Source organism: Corvus moneduloides, chromosome 2, assembly GCF_009650955.1.
Source record: "Corvus moneduloides isolate bCorMon1 chromosome 2, bCorMon1.pri, whole genome shotgun sequence".
Taxonomy (NCBI): Eukaryota; Metazoa; Chordata; class Aves; order Passeriformes; family Corvidae; genus Corvus; species Corvus moneduloides.
The window spans coordinates 30,823,783-30,839,312 of NC_045477.1; the positions used below are offsets into that span (position 1 = coordinate 30,823,783).

The 15,530-nt window shown below is 46.3% G+C and overlaps 1 protein-coding gene across 2 annotated transcripts in view; it reads left to right on the forward strand.

The window, feature by feature from the left end:
• The first annotated feature begins 134 nt into the window (after nt 1-134).
• LOC116439429 (alpha-2-macroglobulin-like protein 1) overlaps nt 135-15,530 on the forward strand; it is a 27,900-nt gene continuing 12,504 nt past the window's right edge. Inside the window, exons 1-22 of one of the 2 annotated variants that reach the window (XM_032098942.1) lie at nt 135-278; nt 902-1,085; nt 2,318-2,368; nt 2,711-2,855; nt 3,524-3,576; nt 3,890-3,910; nt 4,444-4,603; nt 5,098-5,182; nt 5,561-5,672; nt 6,951-7,059; nt 7,574-7,683; nt 8,467-8,631; nt 8,898-9,125; nt 10,005-10,068; nt 10,507-10,652; nt 11,218-11,364; nt 12,551-12,724; nt 13,724-13,829; nt 14,377-14,485; nt 14,580-14,805; nt 15,026-15,152; nt 15,293-15,414. In XM_032098942.1, the coding sequence (XP_031954833.1) occupies nt 211-278; nt 902-1,085; nt 2,318-2,368; nt 2,711-2,855; nt 3,524-3,576; nt 3,890-3,910; nt 4,444-4,603; nt 5,098-5,182; nt 5,561-5,672; nt 6,951-7,059; nt 7,574-7,683; nt 8,467-8,631; nt 8,898-9,125; nt 10,005-10,068; nt 10,507-10,652; nt 11,218-11,364; nt 12,551-12,724; nt 13,724-13,829; nt 14,377-14,485; nt 14,580-14,805; nt 15,026-15,152; nt 15,293-15,414 (2,712 nt within the window). In that variant the 5' untranslated portion in view covers nt 135-210. The remainder of the gene's footprint in view (nt 279-901; nt 1,086-2,317; nt 2,369-2,710; nt 2,856-3,523; nt 3,577-3,889; nt 3,911-4,443; nt 4,604-5,097; nt 5,183-5,560; nt 5,673-6,950; nt 7,060-7,573; nt 7,684-8,466; nt 8,632-8,897; nt 9,126-10,004; nt 10,069-10,506; nt 10,653-11,217; nt 11,365-12,550; nt 12,725-13,723; nt 13,830-14,376; nt 14,486-14,579; nt 14,806-15,025; nt 15,153-15,292; nt 15,415-15,530) is intronic. The other variant, XM_032098941.1, reaches the window with a different exon arrangement.

Here is a 15,530-nt window from a genome sequence, read left to right on the forward strand (position 1 = left end):
CTATGTGGCCTTCACTCTGCTGCTGGTGGGAGCAAGTAAATATTAGCTAATGTCATTAGCCTAGAAAAGATATTCTCTCCAGATGTTAACTCCCCTACTCTTTGAACCTAGGAGTATCTGAGGGGGGTATTTAGGACTGCTCCAACCCATCAGTACATGCGGTCCTCTCCTCCAGTGTGATCTCGTCAGTTGTCTGTCCCAGCCCAAGCAATGGGAGCACCAGTGCTCCTCTTAGCCCTGGCCCTATTCCCAGTGGCAGCTGCAGCAAGCCTGGAACCGTGAGGCTCTCTCCTTTTGATTTTGGGGGGCTTGGTGGAAGGGTCTGTCATTGAAGGGTGGTGCTGATGGGCTGCACTCTTTGGCATCACAGAGCTGGATGGTGGGGGCCTGGTTCCCAGGGAGGCTGAGCAGAAGCAGCTCCTGCAGAGTCCTGGGCATCGAGCACCGCTGCAGGGGCAGCCCCTGGTGCTGACTTGTGCAGGCACTGCACTGCACACACCCCAGAGCTACAGAGGCCACAGGAGTTTTGCCTCTGTTCATCTGGTGCTGGTGGGGGTGAAATCTGGTGTGAGGGCTGAAGCCTTATGCCTCAGCCACTGAGTCTTTGGCTTCATTCCTCACACAGCCTTGCTCTGTGTACTTGCAACTGGAGCATTGTGCATGGGCAGCTGTGTCCTGGCTGGTGGCAAGGTGGTGACACAGAGAAATTGGGAGTTCACACTGGGCATATTCCTCCTTTCTGGTTTGGAAAGCAGCTTAAAAGTGCTAAACTTCCTTCAATGCAGTCCTCCAGACACTTCAGGTCCTTGGTCTGCCTCTTCATGAAAGCAGCAGAGATGGATTCTGGCCTGTCCACCTCAGCCCTCTGACTTGTTTTTGAGCATGTACTGCTCTCTTCTAGTCACTATATGGTGGTGTTCCCTGCTATCATTCAGCAATCCCACGAGGAGAAGCTCTACATTCACTTCAGCTCCCTAACTGAGGCCATCCACCTGGCTGTCACCTTGCAGACAGAAACCCGGAATCACACACTGGTGGAGCAGGATGTGGAGAAGCCAGGCACTTTTCAGAGCATCACTTTCCAGGTGAGTGTAGATGTGGCTACTGATTTGACAGTGGATGCTTTCACCTTCACTTCATACAAGAGCACAGCACTTCTCTGGGTACATTGTCCTTTTCCTTGCCATAGGTTCCAAGCAGGTAAAGTATATTTCCCTACCAGTGCCAGGCAAAATACAACAGTGTCCTGGAGTCTAGGAAAGTAGGGAATCTTTCCTGTGTAGAAAAAAATCTCTTCTTTTGATCTGTATCAGCGCATTTCATCCTATTTAAAGCATGGTGCTGAACATTTACTTTCAGTTTACTCAGTTTTTTGTCCCCAAAGATGCTTGTATATCACAGCAAAAGTCAGTGCATTGGGAGTACCTTCTTTTCATCCTTGTTTCCTCAGGAGCTTTCCCCTTCGGCTCCAAGAGGACCATTCTGCTCTAAAGCTGCATCTACATTGCCAGATGTAGTTGCAGTCTGCATAGACATTGAGCTTGCTTGAATTTAGCTGTGACGGCGCTGAACCCACAATGAACCGAATTTCACTGAGACAGTCTGGGTATTTCTGGAGTGGCTTGAGTTCCTGCATTGCTAACGGCTCTAGTTAGCTTATCTGGACACACTGACTACAGAACCCTCAGCTACATTTCTGGAGAGCCATGGAGATGTGTGTGGTGCTGAGGCTCTACAAACTGCCCCTGTCTTCCTCAGCACTGCACAAAGTCACTGTGCCTATGCCCTGACTGTCCTGCAGACTCAGCAGGATTCAAGGAGGGGCTGTAGGAACTTTTGGGTTTTACATCAGCATGACAATGATTAACCAAGAGTTTGGTGCCAGCCCTTAGGAGAGAGCAAGTCCTGATTCTGGAAAGCCAAGGAAGTCTGCTGTTGGCAAAAAATAAAAACCACCCAAAAATCCTTCTCCTGCTGAGCTCAGTGTTTCTGATGCTGAGATGTCTTGTGTTTGCCTGATCAGTATCCTACCTCCCATTACTCCAGATCTGAGTTTCCTATGGTTTTACCTGGTTCCATAAAACTCTCACATTTATGTTACCTGGGAGAATTACATGTCAGTCAGTTCACTCCTAAGTTCATGAACAAGGCAGTGGCTGCTTCTCCCTAGAATCACAAGTGGGTTACAGCATCATACAGAAGAATTTGGACTCTGAAGTTTGGGGATTTTTTAACAGTGAGATGATGTCTTATATCTGGGATAAGATGCAAAGTCTCTGATGAATTTTTTTCCATTTCCTTGTGTCAATCAACCTAGGTGCCAGACCTCATGTTAATTCCCAAGAAAACAGATGATTCCAAGACACAGGTAGGATATGTCTCTTGTCTGCCTCTCCTCTTACAGATTAGAGGGCTTCAGCCTCTCCTGTGCCTGAGCCATGTTAATATTGGAGATGCAGGGTGGGAAAGATAGTAGAGAGGAAAAAGAAATGTACAAAGAGGCAAATACGACAAGCAGAAAGGCAGAGAAAAAAGAATGAAGAAGCTGGACAACAAAAAGAAGACTATGACTAGTGAAATGGGAGACTTAAATCACAGGAGATGAAAGGAGGAGGGGGACACTGGAGGTTTTGGAAGGACAAGTGCCTCTGGTTCTCTTTCAAGCTCTTTGTAGTCTGAGGTAATTTGTTGGTTTTTTTTAACCTGACAGTCAGAGGAGGTGGTTTTTCTGCATGTCCTGATCCACAGTGGAGACAATGTGCTCTTTGAGGGTCACAAGAAAGTTCTGGTCAAGCCTCAGAAGAATATAATTCTGATAGAGACAGACAAGGGCTTATACAAACCTGGAGAAACAGGTAAGGCAAGAAGGCAGCATATGGAAATGGGGAGGGAAGGGCCAGGGTAGCAGCCACACCTGGTGGGAAGATTTCACCGAGTGCAGAAAGCTAAGGTTGTTGGACATGGAAGAAAGCAGATCTCTATTATCCAATGTTTCTAGGAACAGTCTGAATCAGGATGTTCCCCTCCAAGCTGTGCTACACCAAATTCCCAGCCCCCTGCTCCTGGGTGTTGTTTTGGTGTCATATCTCTAATGACTCCTAAAGGGAAAGCCAGGACTCTCCAGGACACTGGACAAGTTGTTTTTTGAAGATTGTCATTCATATTTGAGTAAAACCTAGAGTGACAGTTCTAAGCTGTAAAATTACAGAGAATTACCCCACAGTCTTCACAATATAATGGACTGCAGACAGACCCCACTACAGACAACCCCACTGTCTACCCCAACTTTGTAATCTTTCCTCGTACAGGCAGTGGGTTTCTGTAGCACACAGCTGCATATAAGCCTCCCAAACAAAGCCCTCTGGGGTGGGAGATGCTGGGGAAGGCTGTTTGGGAAAAGACCTGACTATCTCTGAGGTAAACAGAGAGACATGAATACTGGAGCACAGAAAAGGAGAAAGAGGTTTGTGGAAGGACATGCTGCAGCCAGAATACTTTACTATGTTTTTCTTCATATCTACAGTGAAATTTCGAATTGTGAACCTTAATGAGAACCTTAAGGTCATTAAAAATGAGGTGAGTATCACCTTGTGCCTTTCTGGAAGTAGGAACTTCAACATGAGACACATTGAGAGGCTCACGAAAGAGACATCTCCCTTCATGCCTGTTAAACCATAAGAACAAATTAGCTTTGGAGGAAACCACTTAATCACTGGTCATTTGGAGAAAGACCAGTGTAAGCTGGCACAGAGGGAGAAGGAGACATACTGTGGGGTCTGGATGGGGCAGACATTTCTGGTCAGGGACCCATGTCAGGCAGAGTTCTTTATACTGGTTCACATGGATGGTGTTTTACAAAACTAAGGTTGTGTTTTTCTTGTTTTTACAGTATTCCCAGATATGGCTGCAGGTAAGTGACAAAGAAGTGACCAAAGGGATATGTCTGTCTCTTCTACCGTGATCTTTCACTCCCAGAGTTGTGCTGCAAATTCATAAGGATATGATTATAGTTCAGGTTCAGCCAAACGTTTTTCTACATGGTCAGCCTGGGTTCTTCATTCAAACCAGTAGCTCTGTGGTACACGTAGCTCAGCAAAAGACAGGGCAGTACTGAACCTTTGCCCAATGCCCTGTCTGCACAGAGCACAGAAGACAGGGACAAGCACTCAATAGATGCAGCACAGCTGCTTCTCCTTCCCATGGTTGTTATGATGTTGTCACTTCCCAGTAGCTTTACTGTTGTTGGCAGCCTTTGTAATTCCAAAGCTTACTAAAATAATACTGGAGGGAAGTGAAGGTATCTCTCCTGGTGATCTGGAGTCCTCTCTACTGGGTCAAGGTAAAGCCCTTGTAGTGCCTCCTTGTGCCTGAGTATGGCTGGACCTGCCAGGTACATGTGCTCCCAACGTGACTTGGTGGCTCTGCGTGTCCTTTCCCAAACAGGATCCTGAATACAACCGTATTGCTGAGTGGCTGAATGTAAAGTCAAATCATGGCATTGTGGATCTATCCTTCCCCCTGGCCTCCGAAGCATCCCTTGGGAAGTACACCATCTCAGTGCAGCAGCACATGGCTCAAAAAACCTTTTTTGTTAAGGAATACGGTGAGGCTTGAACATCAGAGGGGAGGGAAAAGCAGTGTGGGTAGCTGGAGGAGAGAGCAGGGTGATGCAGCCGTGTTCATCCCACCTTTTGCCTTGGGAGAACAACAGAGTGGGGACAAGGATGGATGGGTCTGTGTCACCCTTTTCTAGGCCAGGTTTGCCATCCATTCCAGTCAGCTGCTATAATGGGAAGTGGGATCATGTATTGGTCCCATTAACTAGCATTGGTAAAGACAAAACCGTGTGCCATTTAAGTGTTTAATCTTAACTGAGCTGGAGTAGAAAGCAGTCCCACGTGCAGTTGTAGCAGCACACACAGCCTGGTGTGGCTGGGGGGAGGAACCCTACTGCAGCATGGTGATGAAGAACTGGGGACATCACTGTCTTTCCCTCATCTGGACTGCAGCTGTAACACAACTTCTGTCAGTGTCCGTACTCATCTATACCATCCATTCTTTTTTCCCTCCATCCTTATCTTACTCTCTTCCATACAGTGCTGAAAAAATTTGAGATGAAGATTGAGCACCCTCCACATATCACTACAGCAGATGAGGAATTTCAGCTGGAGGTCTGTGGCAAGTGAGTACATGATACTGTTGTGATCTCTGCCCTTTGACTCCACCGTCACCTCCAGAGTGCTCATAAACTAGAAGTGGTCTTCCACTCATCAGTATGATCTTTTTGCATTATCCTGTGTCTTGGGGAGGCAGATCACTCTCTGGAATGGGCTCCTTCTCACACCTGGTCACTTACTGTGAGACTCAAGGACACTAAGGATGCTGGGTATAGTGGATGGAGAGGGATGCAAAATGATTTTAAAGCATGAGCAAACAAGGTACAATTCAAAGCTCTCCAGGCTCCACTTCCCCTGATGAGGATAGGAGGTGTCCTAGATCACTATTTCTGCTGACAATCAGCAGACTGTCTTTTGGTGAATGTTTCTCTCTTTTGACATAGGTATACTTATGGGAAGCCTGTTGAAGGGAAAGTAGAAATTACTGTTATGACATTCTCCCAGGCCATGGAAGACAGTGCTACAAGTTCTGCGATTCAGAAGCAAAACAGCTGGGTAGGTGAACAAATAGGAGAGTAATGAGTACCATGTGCTGGGATTGTTTCTGCCCCCTTAACCTGCCTCAATACACCTCAGATGGGCACCAGCCTGTTTAGTCTGGTGTCTTCCCAGTTGCTGGACATGATCCATTGATTCCTCCTCCCGGAACCCTGTTGCTTGATTTACTGCTCTAGCTGCGCATACCTGACTCTGTACTTTGGGACAAGGTGTAAGCTATGGGAAGCAGTGGTGCCTGGCACCTTTTCCAAGGGTCTGTATCATATTGGATGCACTCAGATCACTCCATCAGGTGAGGGCTATTCAGATCACTGGCCTATTCAGCCCTGTGACCACTCCCACCAATAAGCAGGCTACCAGAGCATCACATGGGCTGTGGATCCATGCCCTGTTTCTTGCTGTATCCCTGCACAATGGGTCACCTTAAGCTTGCTAGTGTCTGGTCTGAAATTATGTCCACTGCTGGTTACACTTTCTTCCCATCTGTGTCCATTATATATTTGTGGTTAAGCTTCACATTTGTTTTTTTCCCACGGGTTTCAGATGCAGCTCTTTTGGCCTGGGAGCCACAGGAAAATATTTCTAAATGTCAGACCAGCCAGCAATGAGCCAGAATATAAAAATCTAGCTGGATCTCCACATCTTTTAAAATGCACTCCAGCTGGAATGCTGTACAGTCTTAGCTGTGCAAAACACCAGCCGAATGCCAGCTCCACATGGCATGTAAGAGGCCCTGGAAGGTTCTGAGGAGCACTTCACAGGCCTGGCTAGAAGCACTGCCCGTACCCGGGCTCTGCCTCAATGCTTGGCAAAGCTCTTACCATCTGTACCTGGCAGGATGCCCGTGTTTAATATGGCCATGTCACAGGAATGGTCATGTCTGGAAAGCCACACTGTCAGGCTTTATTCATCAGGGCCATAGTATTTCAGGGAGATCTTTAGCTCACATAATGAAATTCATGCTCTCTCAGCTATGGGATTTGGGCTGAATCCAGTCCCCTGAGTTTGTCTGTGACATAATTAACCCTTATGTGATTTGCCTTAAGTACTTTTTTTTTTTTTTTGCCACTTTTTTTGGTGACTGTTTAATCCAAGCATATTGATTTTCTTTTCTGCCTAAGCTATCCATGGTGGGTTTCTGCAGTTAGGATTTGTAAGCTTTCCGCTGTTCCGAAAATATCTGGAAATACTTCTTTAGGATTGCCTGGCATCTATGGAATAGTTTCTCTTCCTCCACACCATGCTCTTTCTCTCTGTTCTCCTCTCTCTCTGCAGACAAATAAGGATGGCTGCGCTACTTTCACAGTGAAGACAGAAGCTCTGGAAATAAATGAAGCTGACAGCCATGTAATTGCAGTAGGAAAACTGGTGGAAAATGGAACAGGTACTGGATAATATGTGGAGCATTCTCTTCTTCACAGGCAACATTTTTGGTTTTGGTCTTTCTGTGGCAGTGGAATTTCTTTTGAAAAAGTAATTCGAAGGTTCCCAAATCTGTCACGGTAATAATCTCTATTCTAGTACCTCTTCCATCTGCTTTCACCAGATTTCCTAATCCTCTCCACCGTTCACCTCCCTTAGCATGAGTATAACTTTTCAGTGATTGCCTGGACACCAGGGTGCCAGACTGTTTATAACTAAACAGTCATCTAGTTTCCCCTTATCTTCAAAAAACATAAACAAATAAACATATAAATAAATACTTATAGGCTACAATGCGTCATGTCATGAAGGAGGAAGCCCAGAAAGCTTGAGGGAATCGTATCCTAGAAGAATGTATTTTCTCTCCTAATTTTAGAGCTTGTAGATGTTGTAGGTAGTGTTGAAGTGCCTTTTTGTCTTCTGCTTCCCTAAGAGTACTACTTAGGATTCAACAGATTTTTCATCTCCCCACCCAGGAGCACATTCTGTGGAGAATGTTCTAATTCCTGTTGCAACAATAATGAAATCTATAGAGTTTATCAACCTCCATCCATTCTACAAACGTGGGATACCATACACAGGGAAGGTAACACTCATGGATCCCTTCTCTGCTGAGAATACATCATAGATATAACCTTTCGCAGGCAGAAAGCAACAGTCTCCAGGAAAGTAAATGCTGCTCTGCTGGCACCCAGAAACTAGGAGTGAAGCCTCCTGTAGAAGAAATTTTTTTCTCCCCATCCTATCATAGTGTATTTCCTGGGCTGGAATTCTGGGGCCAGCTGCAGTTTCTGGAGGCTTCCCCAGGAGCAGCTTCTGGATCTAGTCTGTGCATATGGGACGGGGGTGGCGTCAGCAGGCACGTAACATTCCCTTTGGATAAGTGCTCATGGTAACTTGGCAGAAATCTCGAAAGACTTGCATATCAGTTCACTGGCAGTCATTTCTGACTCAGGTCCCCTGGGTGATGCTAGGACTGCTGTCCTGGGGCTAGAAACACTTTCACCTGGGCCAGTACTGACCCCAGCATGGAGGACAAGGAACAGCAAGTGTTAAGTTGTTGGGGAAAAATCTCTTTCTGATCATCAAAGATCCTGCAGCATTGTCCAAGAAGCAGCTCAGCATCTGAGGAATTCACCTTTTCCCCCAACAGAGGTGTCTCATTTGCCTCTATTACCATTTTGTTCAAGTCCTGAACAGCTTCAAATTGTTGGTTTTGTGTATTTATTGGACTTTTATTTGGATCCTTCCAACTGGTCTGAAAGCTAGAAAGGCTGAGGGAACCCAGTGATAGAAGCAATTAATATTAAGCACTGGCAGTGCCTCAGTCTGGCACAACAGGGTATTTACTTCCTCCTCTTCCTTACAGATGTTCTGCCACAGTGCAAATTCTCCCCTCAGAAATGAAACAGTCCATCTAATAATTGACGTCAATGATGAGGAGACATGTCTGTCACTCCTCACAGATGAGAAGGGGGAAGCTCACTTCACACTGGATACCACTAGCTGGAACAGCACGATGGTTTCTCTGAGGGTGAGTATCAGCCACTGAAAATCTTTTGTCTGGTGTGGGGTGTGTCCCATGAAAAGATAAAAGAGGAAAAATGAGATTGTGGTCAAATCTACTAGGCTTAGATTTTTGCTAAAGCTTCGTAAGAGAAAATCTTGTAAGAGACTTTTAGCCTACAGGTGTGCAGTCTGCCATCAGCTCAGGTGATAACAGGGTTTCAGCAGGTGTACAAGTTCCCTTGCATCACTTGATACTAATTTTATTGCCACCTTGTGTTTATGTGCTTGAAGGGTACCTACACCCCTCCAACTGAAGATAGTCCATTTTCTCCTGAAAGTAAAATAGAGGACAGCTTCCACTGGCTGAAACCTTTTTACTCTGAGAGCAACAGCTTCCTTGAGATCAAGGCCAAGAATGATGTGATGTCCTGTGATCAAGAGCAGGAAGTGCATGTGGATTATATCCTTTCCCAGAATAAACTCCGCCCTGGAGAAGACCACATTGATTTCTACTACTTGGTGAGCACAGAAAAGAGCTGATTCTCAGGGCAAGGTTATGCTTACTGGCATTTTACCCTTTTCTCAGAGCACAGAGATACTCAAAGGAAGGGCAAAGCTACTCCTAGACAGTCAGTTTATGACTTCTGTTCTGCCTAAACCTTCACCTGCTTTCCAGTTCCAGGACCTGCTTGTAGCCCCCAGCTGTGTTGCTTTGTTATCCATGTCTTGACCTAAGCTTGGGCGATAGATGGCTGCCATTTGCCCTACTTTATGTTCACGTGGATGACAGTGGAGGGCTAGCCTGAACTCTGCCCAGAAGGTGTGACCCAGATGTCCATCTCTGTCTGGGGCAATCTGTCTAAGAACTAAGAGGCAATCTCTGGGGCAGCTGACATCCCCCCACCTGTATCTTTGCAGGGAAAAGCTTGAAAGGCCCTTGCACAGGGCCTTGATGCACACCAGAGCTATGTAATAGTGTTTTGATGAAGTCCACTTTCAAGAAAGTGAGTCATAGCAAGGGTGGGACTACAGCCTAGCCAAGAGATTATGACTATCTTGGTTACTGAACTGTATTCACTCATACAATCAAAAAGTTCTCTATCCTAGTAATGCAAAGATCTGAGTTCGCTGGGTCTTAAGAGCAGCTGCCTGTAGCTTCAGATGTACCTCTGGCTTTCCAAGCAGCCACACCTTCTCATGGCCTAGCCAACACGTCTCAAGTCCTACCCAGCTATACCATCACCATCTCTGCTGCAGAGCTCTGGAAATCATGCTCTGATGGAGGAACTTCTGGGGCAACGTTTGTCAGACATCATTCTCTCTTCTTGTATTCTTTTCACACTCTTCTCATGCTCTCAGAATTCAGACCCTTGAATGGGGTTTCTCTTTGCTCTTCAGGTGATAGCAAAAGGCAAGATCCTTTTCAGCAGAGAGAAGAAGGTGCCAATTACCCACCATGAGAGTGAGTAAAAACATGAGAAATTAAGTGCCCCATAACACACCCCAGAAAACTGACCGCTCTCCAGTGACTCTGTCTACAGGTGTTACTCTTATCCACAGGTGAGAAATGTTGAACTGAGTTCTTAGTGGTGATCCTTCTCCTAAGACCAACACAATCTCCTCTCAATTCAGTGTCTTTCTAGGCAACTGTCCTCCTTCTGTCTTGTCTAATTGATCTAATATCCAATCTTAGGACTTTGCTGCTAACTTGTACCTTTGGAGAAAGAAATGGGTGGTATGCTTGCTTTATTGTTAATTTGTGACATTGTCTGTGTGGGGTGTTCTTACCTGCAGGTAGAAATTTTTAAGTCTCCTCTTTTGATTCTTAACATGTGTCCCATTCCAAGGAGCTGATTTGTTCGGATGTTGTCTCTCTCTTCCTTGCTGCTACCTTGTGCAGATCTGCAGGGCTCCTTCTCATTGACTCTGCCTGTTGGCAATGACTTCCTGCCTGACATCAAGCTTCTGGTGTATGCGATCTTCTCGGATGGAGAGGTGGTGGCTGATGTGGAGCAGTTTGAAGTAGAAAAGTGCTTTAGACATAAGGTGAGCAGAAATCACACAAGGAATGTGATAGCATCATTGATATGCTATGGTCTGCTGTGGTTCCTGGTCCTGTTTTATCCTCATCCAAATGGTGTCAGCTGGCAAAACCAGATGCCCAGTATTTTTGGCTGGGAAACAAGAGAGATAACCTCCTTCTCCTTGAATTCCTAGTCCTGCTCTGCACATCACCAACTGGCAAGCTTTGCTCAAGGACTAAACCACGTCCCATTTGAACTCTTTCCTCCCCCCATTCTCCATTACTGACGTGGGAACACACTGTCCCTCATACACTCCCTAACACAGAAGAGAAGCCTGTCTGCTTAGCTCCCCGTGGTAGTTCTGGATCAGAGGGTGGTGGATGTGTGATGGTAGAGGAATTCTGACTAGGGCTGTGTGCACTGCAGCCTCTTCAACCTTCCCAAGAGATTTCCAGGATGGCCTGATTCAGCACCTCATCCCCCTTCCCTACCTTATTCAAAGTCTTTCCCTCTGCTACCCAGACATATAAGAGTCTCAGGGTCCCACTTTCCAAGGCTAAGCCCCCAGATCCTGTCTTCTTTTGCAGGTGGTGCTGGAATTCTCACACAAGGAGGAAGTCCCGGGATCCAAAGTCAGACTCAACCTCAAGGCTGCTCCAGGGTCCCTGTGCTCTGTGCAAGCTGTTGACAAGAGCATCCTCCTGGAGAACAACCAAACCCTAACAGCAGACAGAGTCAGTGCAGCCTGCCATGTCCAACCCCCTAATGTCTGCCTGCCTTCTGCCTCCATGCATGGGTGGGAGAAAGCCCACAGTACATGCCAGGACAGCTGCAGTGTTAGGTGGCTGCCCTGCCATTCCCCTTCCTCAGCCTCTTCTGAGCAGTTACGGGGTGGTCATGCTCCTCATCATCGGCTCTGTGCTGTGAGCCTCTGCCTGAAGGGTGGTGGATGCTACACGGCACTGCAGGGGTAGGCAGGGAGAGCTGCTTCAAAGAGATGCTGGTGCTTTCTGCTTGGAGGGAGGGTGCTTAGCAGCTTTCCTCACATCCACATCTCTGCTCTACCATCTTCCACCAACCAGCGAGGTTAAGCCTTTAAAATGGAATTTTGCCCTGGCAGGGTCCTCCTATCCCTCTGCCCCAACCACTGCTGAATTATAACCACAATCAATGGTTCTGAGAAGTTCTTTAGAAAACAGTAGCTAGAGAAGAGCACTCAGAGCACACAGTGGCTGGTGAAAAGTGGTCAGTATTTTGTCAGCACCCAAGGGGATTCTGAGAATCAGAAGGGTTGGAGGCACTTACCTTAAAGCAGCTGTATGTTTCAGAGGAATGAATTAAAACCTTGGAGCAAAAATACTGCAAAAATTGAAAATCCTAACATAAATCCACAATGTGTACCAGAGATAATAAAACAGGTATATGGCCCCTGCAAAGCTGTAAGCTAAATTATAGCAGTCCAGCATGTTACAAAGAAGCTTCACCAAATCCAGGGGGACACACTACACCTGTTGATAATGCCCACAGTGTGATCTGGTGTTCCCTTTCATAGGGATGCTGTCCTAGTGCAGAGCACTTGCATCATCTACTGACAGGTATTTAAAGTAGTAATCCTTAAATATGTGGGTCAGATGTGCCAACGCAATTTTATCCTAATTTTGCACCCTAGTGTTGAAAGGCTTGAACTGTCTTGGAGACTAAAAGCTGCTTGTCTGCATCCACTCCTTGGATATATGTCCTTTAGTATATATTAGCCTGTATTTGTCCTTTATGTTATGTCCTTTAGTATAAGCTGTGCCACTGCCAACTCCCTCAGCTGCAAAGTTCTACAATATGTAATAGAGGGCTACAACCCAAGTTTGATCCCCACACATGCTTGTTGGCCAGCTCCTTTTGAAGACCTCTGTTTCTCCATTGCAGTTGTATATGGAAGTCTTTGAAGACAGCTTCACGGTTGGAGGACGAGGCTTGCCTTACCGCTTGGAGGACTTTGAGGCATATCCCTGTCTGCCCCAGCAGCCCAGCCTCCACAAAAAGGCTCGGATGGGTGCACCATGGTACCAAAGCGAGGCTGATGTCTATAATCTGTTTAAGGTGAGTGCCTACACCTCCTCTAAACTTTTCCTGAGCTAGTGAGTTCCAATGTGCCGTCCTGAATGCCTACAAGAAGTCATCTGTTCCTTGTTGTTCAGTGTAGCCACGCTCATTTGGGGACTATGGGGAAAGCTGAGTAAGCACAGTACAAACCGCCTGATGTGACAAAGATAGACAGTGTAAAAATGAACACATTTACTTTAGGCTACCGTAACTACAAAGGGGGAGTGGCAAGAATATAGCAGTAATACCTGAGCACCTCACCGTATTCTGACCAATCACCACTTGGCTGTTATTGTATTTACAAACTACTTTACTCTGTGTTTCATTGAATGTCTTCTTACTCATCCTCAAAGCAGTTTTAATAAAAGGAAGTCTTTCACAGTTTGACTTTATAGCTAACTGTCAAGAGAAACAACAAAATAAACTAATGTGCTAACAAACACAATAGCCAGCAAAGTGTTAACATGTCTGCTAACTGAAATGCAAGAAGTGCTGCTTCTGGCAGAATGCTCTCTAAAAAAATATATGGAAGTAGAAGCACCTCAAAATAGGAGAAGAGAGTAACAACACACTGAAAACAACCCAATGTGTAATCTGAATTGCGTGGGTTTCTTAAGTTGATGGAACTCTACCATACAGATACAGGCCCTGATTCCCTTCAAAAGGCATGTTACTGTGCTGTCTCCTTGATGGTTATTCCTTAGATTATGTCTCATTGCTAGGGTCAGACTTATGAAGTGCAGATCTAGTTGAAATCTACTTGTATGAGAAGTAATAGTTGGTCCCAGTATTCCTCAGAATCTGGTTTCCATTCCTTATGCACTGGTCAGAGTCTGAGTCTGTAAGTTTATGGATATAGATATAAACAAGCAGCATTTAAAAGTGTTTTGCCACTGGCCACCAGCCCCCATTTGATACCCATGATCATGAGATAGTTTCAGCATTCCTCATTCCCTTTTATTTATCAATGATTTGCTGTCTGTACTATTTTCCCAGAAACTACTCATGAAAATATTTACCAACACTAGAATCAAGAAACCTGTTTCCTGTGTGCGTCCAGACTTTGAGAAAAAGATATATCTAAGAAAAGACAATTTGGTTGGTAAGGAACAGACATGCCCATCTCCTTGAGTGAAGGGGCTCCCCTCTCCCAGTTCTGGCCAGCATGCAGCTGAGACAACTGACCCCCATCCTGCTGCATTTCTTGTCAGTGTATGGACACAACTAAGCTTGTGTCCATTTCAGTGGACCTGATTTATGAATCCCAGATAGAAGCTCAAATCTCCATGTTTTCTTGGTGTCCCTGTGTTCAGTGTTTTTCATAGAAAATGTAGTGTGCTCTCTGCTAGCACTTTCACAGATTATTTAAAGGAGTGTGACTCCATTTTAGCATGCTCTCTCCCCTGGATCCAGAACAAATTTGGATCCATCAGACTGAGCCTGGGGCTAAACTCTATCCAACTCTGTCTCCCTAAATCTGTGTTCCCCAAAGATACCCACACTGATTCTCATTGAAGCACCAGCCCTGTCCACTCTTGTTCTGTGTCACAAAACATTTGTAGTTTGTGTTAGATTGCCTGTGAATGAAGAGCTTGTTTCACCTGTAGCTATACAAGCTGTTTTCTGAGGTATCATTTGATTTCTACCAGGCGGCCGTGCTATCCATGCCGATTCTGAACCTCACTCTGCTGACAAGGAGAAGCCGAAACCACGGACACTTTTCCCAGAGACCTGGATTTGGGATTTGGTCTCTGTCGGGTTGGTAACAGCCTCTGCCTTCCTTCCCCAGGGACACTCCTGGAGTATTCTGACTGCTCCTAAGCAAGTTCTCCTCTTCTTCTTCCTGCTGTAGGGGCGATGGGCAAGCGTCTCTCCAAGTTGCTGTACCTGACACCATCACAGAATGGAATGCCAACACCTTCTGTGTTGCCAATACTGGCTTTGGTTTCTCACCTCTGACCTCTCTTAGGGTCTTCCAGCCTTTCTTTGTGGATGTATCTCTGCCATACTCTGTGATCCAAGGAGAGACTTTCGGCCTAAAAGCCACTGTCTTCAACTACCTCAAGGACTGTATCCAGGTGAGGTCCCCCCAGTGAGTTCCCGCAGTTACATGGCCTCTGTCAGAACAAAAACTTGAGCCCAAAGGCAAGCTCTGAGCTCCTCAGCAGCCCTAGATTCTGGCATCTGGGCCTTAAAGCACAACCTCTTGCATTTTATGACCCAGGGTATTTGCTGCTTGGTGCAGTGCCTGTTACTAACACGAACCCAATGTGTGCTTGTACATCCAACCACACTCAGGTCCACATCACCCTCACAGAGACCCCAGAACTAAAGGTGGATGCCTGTCCAAGCTGCCAGTTCACCAGCTGCCTCTGTGCCAATGAAGCAAAAACCTTTGTATGGAACGTGACTGCGACCAGGCTGGGTGAGGCTGGGCAGAGGGATGTGTGGCAGCTCGTGGGAAGAGGGGTGGAATCTGCCTGCGTCTGCATGTCTGGACCTAATGCTCGTACATACAGCTGTCTGCTGCAAGTGCTCAGCAATGTGCCCTTGTGCTCCCTGCAGGCAGAGTGAACGTCACCGTGAGCAGCGTGGCGGAAGAATCACACATTCTGTGTGGTAACAGGATTGCTGTGACACCTTTGCAAGGAGGGAGAGACGCCGTGATAAAACCTCTGCTCGTGAAGGTTGGTCACATCTCAGGGTAGAGAACCCCTGGGGACAGAGGTTTGTCCCCTGGGGCAGTCAGCAAGATGCTAAGTGGAAGCTTAGCCCCTTCTTGGACATCAGACAAACTTGCTAA